The 7733-nt window shown below is 39.0% G+C and overlaps 2 protein-coding genes across 2 annotated transcripts; both read right to left on the minus strand.

Moving 5' to 3' along the window:
- Positions 1-1805: 1805 nt before the first annotated feature.
- Positions 1806-4385, minus strand: MELLADRAFT_79846 (uncharacterized protein; the record flags this gene model as incomplete). The annotated part of the gene is made up of 6 exons (XM_007419456.1): positions 1806-2983; positions 3160-3300; positions 3392-3776; positions 3853-3861; positions 3980-4050; positions 4143-4385. The coding sequence occupies 6 exons, from the start codon at positions 4383-4385 to the stop codon at positions 2282-2284; spliced, it is 1551 nt and encodes a 516-aa protein (XP_007419518.1).
- Positions 4386-6854: 2469 nt separating this feature from the next.
- On the minus strand, positions 6855-7439 carry MELLADRAFT_28975 (uncharacterized protein; the record flags this gene model as incomplete). Its single annotated transcript, XM_007419455.1, has 2 exons — positions 6855-7103; positions 7170-7439. Coding segments are annotated over 2 exons (519 nt in total), but the record flags the coding sequence as incomplete, so codon positions are not given.
- Positions 7440-7733: the final 294 nt, after the last annotated feature.

A 7733-nucleotide genomic window follows, 5' to 3' on the forward strand; every position in this document is an offset into this window, starting at 1 on the left:
ACATTTGGGCAACAATCTAAAAATTCATCTCAGTTTTCTCCAGACGGCACGCCTCCAAAATTGCAAGCCCTCTCATCCTGCCATACATATCGTAAAATGGATGATGGTCTTTGAATCACCAGGAGGTTTACTGCAGTTTTCGGAGAGTGTGAGTGATAGAGATTGAACATAGGACCCTTGTCTGATGAGAATATCTTTAGTCCATAGGTCTATTGGTGCTGGATGAGAAGTAGGAAACCGTAGATTCTAAACAGAAATGGAATGATTCATGATTAGCAATTGATCCTTTAATGAAGAGTTTATCTCAAGCCGACTCACTCGCCATAGTCTTGGTTGAAAATGCCGATATATCTCACGTGAAGTAATTGAAAAGGTTTGAAAACTATTCAAGGTTGGCGAGTTTTGGTGTAAATAAGTCATGTATGGTTTCCGATCACCTGGACCTGTGATTTCTACTCTACTTTTGTTCTTTTTGTTATTGATTTCTTTAGTTTCTTGATTAGCTATACAATCAAGTGTCTCGAGCATCTTGTCAAATAGTTCGATAGGTAGACCCATGAGGCCAAGAGCTTGAGGACGCGATGTATGCTGTGATTCCTCATTTTTGATAACTTCTGATGAGAGTTCAACCTCTTGAAGACCACGAAATTCGAGCATTTTGTTGACAGGTGAGAAAAGACCACGTGAGGCCAAGTGGGTAGACCAATATAAAGAAAGATACCAGGCATCTATCCCCTTGATCAAATAAAACCTTTCGAGTCAAGTTACCCGAAGCGACTTCGAATGCAGTTTAGATGTTGGTTTATTCAGAACTGTGAAGCTCAGGTTATTGACCTTGTAATAAAAGCTAACACACTGATCAAAAGAGATGGACAATCTATTGAAATAGAGAATATTAAACCACATGAGTTTGATTTCGATAAAGAAAAGGAAACAACGAAATGAAGTAAAGGGGCCATTCAAAACTCGAACACAATGATGTCATCTCATTCAACACAGTATTGGATCACGTAAAGAAAGAGAAATGTATACGCTGAAAGGGCGGGCTCTTCTAAAGATCAAATGAGTAACTATCTCAATCACACAGATCCGTTGTACGATTTCATCACATGCAAAGTTATTCAAAGGATTCATTGGACACTAGGAGCACTAGGAGCAAGCTTCTAGATACGAGAATAGGTACAGGTGTCAGTGTGACGTAGCACTGTAAGCCATCACGTCGCGCGTGATTTACACCGCTGTGCTTGTTACCTTTTCCGAAATATTAAATCCCTCATTACCATCAATCTCGCGCCAAATTTCAAGCTGAGCTGTCCGATTCGACGATGGCATGTTGGTATGGATATTTGACGGTGTAATCGGTTGATATAGCTGAAAAGCTTTGAAGGACAACAAATTGTCTCTCGAAGATACATCCTGATGAAAGTTGATGGGGCTATCATAACGTTCGCTCGACTACTTTCTCGAATCTGGTACGTGATACAAAAGAAAGGTCATGAAGAATTTTGCCCTGCCTCCACTGAGAAAGCTCTCTATGCGCGTTTGTTAAACTAACAAATCTTTGGTTTCCCCATCAACTTCGTCATCTACCGATTTGATCTAGATATGAAGTATTGTCAAGGATCCTGTTAATATGTTCATCAGAGTAAAGAATAAAGAAGTTTAATCATCAGAAAAGAGTTTTTCAAAAGGACCATACAAGGTATCAATCGGTTTCAAAGCGCATGCCGAAGATTGGTTCATCCCACTTCACGCAAATGAATTCCAGCTTCTCGTGCACTACTAGCAACAAGCAATTTTCTTTTCATATTGATCAAATCTCTTGTCTATTAAAGAAAACACAAACAAAAACCAGAGAACTAGCATTTATCAAGTAAATCAAATAAACAAGGAATAATCCATCACATCATTCTAATCGAGAATGATAATAATATAACCTTTAATAAATACCAATGAATCGAGAAAAAAACAACACAGTCAGATCCTTTCAATAATCAAAGGTATCTTTTTTACAAAGACAAACTATGTAGCTTAAATTGTATCATCAAGAGATCAAAAAAAAATGAAATTTGCGTGTTCTTCAAGGATATAAAGAAAGAAATGAGAAAATGATAAAATAAGAAAAGGAAAACAACAAGTAGAACAAACAATGAAAAACAATGAAAAAAAAACGTGTTTATCGTTATAAATCAAAAAATGAAAAATGTTTGTTTCAACAACAAAAATCGAGCAAAGGTGAGTACGTAATAAAAGATAAACAGTCAAGTCATTTGGGGTTTTTCTATTCATCGGCTTCAACAATCTTAATTGAAGTTTGTGAAAGTGAAGGTGAATGAAGTTTGGATGTGACTTGTGCATCGTCCGCATCCACAAATACTTCTTGTTCCAAGAGAGTCGAACTAACAGAAACATGACTTGAAGATAACTCAGTTGAACCACGAACTCGAGTGGTCACTGAATCTTCTACAGTCCCTGGGGTAGAAGGTGTAGAAGAAACCTTTCGTCTGCGTGGTGGGATTGGTGGTAATTCAGGTCTTGGTTTGATCATTTCAAGTTCCTCATTGACTGAATTCAATGGAACCGCATGATCAGCGCTCAAACATCCACTGGCAGTCGCTTGCTGAGGAGTCTGTGGTAGACACAAAGGTAATGGTGGTAAGGTACGACGCCGGGCTGCCCGATCCGCATTGGTGAGTGTCAAGGGCGTAGATTTGACGATGGTCGCCTCCGTCGTACCCTCATCGACGACTTCTGTCCTTGCGCGTTGACGACTCTCTTGAACAGTCGAAACTCCACTTGATTTTTCGCTCGGTGCCACGTCTATGTCATCAGGTAGATCGTCGGGATCAACTGGCTTGCCTTCAGCCACCTCGATGGTTGAAATCAGGCCCAGTGCAGCCCGAGGAACAGCGACTGCTCCACCGTTAAAGAGTTGTTCAGCTCTAATCCGCCTTCCCATAAACTTGGTGTTCTCATCGGCCGACTGATAATGGGTAGAGGACATTATTAGGAACAGAGTAACTCTGAAGCTTAAATTAACTTTGCTCACCTCGAAAATGAACTATGATAGCAAATGCCATAGAGAAAGTAAAGAAATTACAGACTTGCTTTAGATAAGCAACTAAGTAGAAAGAATAGTGATTAATCGTTGAGTCTTACATTACCCTCAAGCTGCAGCCCACCGTAGATACCTTTAGACTTTGTATATGCAAAAGCAGGACTATCCGGAGAGACAGCCTCTAAATTTAGACTATTTCCGACAGGTCCCGCGACCACAGGAAGACTGATTCCTAAGGATACCTATGGGACGAAGATTGAGCTTTATGAATGTGACAATACTATGGACAAATCATGCATCCCAACCAGAAGAGAAGCTCAAGTTTGAACGGACCTTTGGGGTTGCAAATGCCATGACGGCTTCACGAGTTCGCAAGACCAAGACGACATCGTAAACATCAATACCAGCTAAGAAGTTAACACCGACAGTATGGATCAAGATTCCACTCGGTGGACCCCAAGTAGTTGGAGAATCCCTCGAAATAACAATTCCAGAACCAGAAGCAGCAGTCCAACCAGGTGAAGTACGAAAGACAGTGAAGATTGCTAAACCTTCGGCTTGTTGGATCACACTAACTGGAATCGTCTTGATTACCTTTTGCGTCTTTCGAAAGGAGTAGGAATCGTGTTCGATTGTAAGAGGTTGAGAACTTTGACGTTGGCTGAAGGTATATAAGATCCTTGCACACTTATCGCACTCTTTATCAAGAGAAGTAGGCCTGATGAACGAAATGTATGCGTATATATAAATATCACGATTTGAATCAAGTGTCATGTGCGAATGATTCTTCTTACCAGAATGCACTAAAGGATAGACAAGAAGGTGGAAATCCATAGCTTTCGAAATCAGTCTTTCGATTACTTCATCTTTGGATAACTTAGAAATTGAATCGATTGAATTCGAAGACTTTCCAAAACGTACACAGATTCTGAGCTAGTCTTATCCGCTTCTTTGTTAATCCAACTCCCCAAGACAGTAGATTTCTTCCACAACTAAGAATGAGATCATCAGATGCAAACAAAGTTAGTACAAGTAGCTCAAGTCGAGTTTATGAAAAGCTCTATAACATCACCAGATCACTAACCCAATCTAAACCAGTATTAGGTTTACTAGGATGACTAACTTTAGCCATCCCTCTTGCTTTTTCGATATGTTGTTGACGACGTAATTCAGCATCAGCATCGCCATCATGTTCTAATTGAAACCTTCTTGTGGTTTCAGTATTTCGCCTGAATTGATACATCGATTGAGGTCTGGTGGTGGCTGAGACGGAACCACTTCGTTGGAGTCGATGCTCGGTAGAGAAATTGAGAGGTTGAGTGTTCATGTTGTATGATATTTTGAGAGTAAAAGATCAAAAGGTTGTTTGTGATACAAAAGGTAAGATGAAGTGATAATTGAAAAGTGTTTATAAAAAGAAATCTTGAACTTTTTCCAACACTAATTTACAAATTTGGTTTCAATTTGATTTTCATATTTTTTTACTCAAACTGTATTTCACACATTTCAATTCAATTGATTCAATTTAATTTCAACTACAGCTGTTCCGACATTACAATTTGGTAAGTACATACTTGTCGCTCGCTTTTGTAGAAGAAAAAGTTTGCGAGCTCAAACCTCAGAACACGTTTGATAGCAATGATTTTCGATAATCGCACTCGAATTTCAAAGGAATCGCACTTGAAGAAAAGTTGTTTGGGAGCAATTTCCAGAGGAACGGAAGGCTTGAACGTGCGCATAGCAAGTCGTAGAAAAGTTGTTTCTTTGGTCTGCATTATGTAATTCACAGTGGCATGCGCTTTTTCGTGTATGCAGAGGGTTGATGGGCAGTGTTTACCAGTGGTATGTTCATACTCAGGAGAAGGCAGTGCTTGCCAGGAACCAGTGGATTGACTCCAATGGGTCTTGGTGTGGGTTTATGTGGCATGAAAATGAGGAAAGTAAAAAAAAACATATGAAGGAACTAAAGAGAGTCAAGCGGATGACAATGAGAATAACCATATTTAAAGAACTAAAGGGAAAAAATGAAGTGGATATAGATTTGTGTAATAGTAGAACATTCTTTGGTTTGGATGTGAAATACTTTGCATACCAAAGACTGTAAAATTGCTTTGGCTCAGGTTAAACCTTATCTCATGAGAAAGAAGAACCTTGGAGATCTCCACAAACTGGTTTTGGTGGGAGGTTTTATCCTTTCACATGTGATTTCCTGTTTGGTGTTCTCTTTTTGCCTAATTGGGTAAAATATCTTAAATGATTTATGCCTCAAAAGATTCAACCCATGCAGGCCAGACAGGGCCAAAAACCTTTTTAGAGTGACTCAATCAAGAAGTGATCAATATTCCAGTATATCCATTATGACAATCAACAAAACATTTCACCAGTATTTTTTCATCTCCTCAAATCATTCCTAAGAAACAATTACTAACCTTTGTTAAAATATTTGATCTCCGTCAAATACTCTTCTACAAGAAGGTTTCTTGCTAAATTTCAGTAGGATAAAGTCTTTTCAGAGACTATCTAGTAGTTTATGAATGATGTGTATGCATCATTTGCAACAAAAATTGAAGCATGAATTGGCTAGTACCAAATTATAGAAGTGAATTTGATCTGCATACATTTGAAAAAAGAAAACAATTTTGATGTTTAGGATCTTTGATAGAACTCAGAATGAGCTCAAGCATCATTGTTTTGAAACTAGTTCCTTCATATAAATGTTTTGGAATGATTGGATTAGTGATTGAGATATCAGTCAATTGAACCAAGACTTGAGAACCTGGAGTGAAGATATATGACTCAATGGAAGTAATTGTTTACTAGACTATGTGAAGCTTGAAAGGATTAATATCAATGTGAGCTTATTGTTTAGATATGTGGATTTAATATCCAAAAATTTAATCATATATTTATAGTCATTCCTGGTCAAAATTAGTATACAGGCAGAAAGTAAGAGGACAAATTAATTTGTTGTGAAAGCAAGTGGTATCTACAGATATTCCTCTTTATTTGGATTGTGCATTTATCACAATTTTCAGTTTTGGTTCAATGAACACACACAGATGATTGGAACAGATTCTGGGGTTTATCTTGCATTTTTGTAGAAAGGAAATACTTCAGAAACACATGTATGGTGAAACATAGAGGACAGCGCTTGGGTATAAAAAATTTAAGTCCAGTTCTGTAGAAATTTATCTGATTTCAAAATTATGGAAAGGTATTCTTAGTAGAACATTTCTCTATGGCAAAATCTTCAAAGTAAGTATGTTATATGAAGTTGCCTCTTATGATTGCTAACTACTTTCACCCTGCATGACATTGTAGACCGGTCTTGTGAAAAAGCAGAGTGATCTAGGCACTAGATGAAAATGCAGAAGACAAAAATCAAGTCTTTGTCACCTCTACTTCTAAATCCTCTTTTGGCAGTCCGGATGAGCCCAGATGAGTGAGATGACCAATAACACATTTTGTTCAGACACAAAACACATTTAAAAAGATTGACAAAGCATGGCTGTGAAGCTACGTATACACATAAGCTACACCAAGATTTCTAGTGGTGACACTGAAAAGATATTGAACAGATATCATTTGTGACAGGAGATGGGATTGAAAAGAGAAAAATTGCGAAATGTCCAGCGAAAAATCAACTGAAGGCAGAAAGACATCCAGATATGCACCACAGATAGCTAGGCCGTGATATTCATCCATGATGTACACCAATCACTGATTCATTCAATGAAGTACCAATTTGTGGTGACCCGGCTTGGCTAAGCTGACTTTCTCTAGCCTCGTGAGTTGGTTTTCCATACACTTTTTCAATCCTTCCTAGGTAAGCAAGGAGCATCTTCTCACTCACGCTCTTCCAAAAATATTCTCCTACAGCTGCATGTAAGGGGCTAGCAAAGGCGAAGGCGAGTTGTAAGGAGATATAAGTTGAAGTTGAACCGTCATCTCTAGCAGGAAGTTTCTTGGATGAGATCTCTTCAGGTGAGCGAAAGGTCCAAGTCGAAGTCAAGCACTTGAATAGTGGGGAGTCACCTGCGGTTGCCTATCAAGTTTTATATTTTTAGCTCACTATATTCATTCAATCAATCCGGCAGTTTAGAGAATTCACTTTGACCATTTCCCATTTTCGACACTCTACCTGACTTATGTAACGCTCTTCAAAGGCCTTGAATCCAATCACAAGCTCCTGCTGAATGAGATGTGTCTCCCCAGCGTATCCACCTTGCATCCACGGTTGGACATCTTTGTTCACCTGGTCCGTGGATTCGCTCTCGTTCAATGCTTTATGACTGATGACCTTTGATCCAAGACAATATGGTAGATATTGTGGATACGCTTCTACATCAGCGATCAAAGTGTACAGTTGTTTCTTCGAATACCTGCTCATATGGTAAGCAAAGAGAAGCATCTAATCAGTTTTTCCATGGGATCATGGCAGCCTAGTCATAGTGAAGCTTACGGTAAGCGCTTTGTCACCTCATAAATCAAAAACCCAACTCGCTTGCGATATCGACTTTGGGTAGACCAGGTATCGGCTTCGACTTTATCAACTTCGTGAGGAGTCGTTTGAGTAGAACGTGGGTCTGAAGGAAGGCTGAAAAAGCCCCTAGCCCCGCTGAGGACCGAACCATGTGGTTTGATGCCCAGATGATATGATGGTTGACCGATCCGA

The sequence above is a fragment of the Melampsora larici-populina genome, assembly GCF_000204055.1.
Source record: "Melampsora larici-populina 98AG31 unplaced genomic scaffold MELLAscaffold_202, whole genome shotgun sequence".
In the NCBI taxonomy this organism is placed as follows: domain Eukaryota; kingdom Fungi; phylum Basidiomycota; class Pucciniomycetes; order Pucciniales; family Melampsoraceae; genus Melampsora; species Melampsora laricis-populina.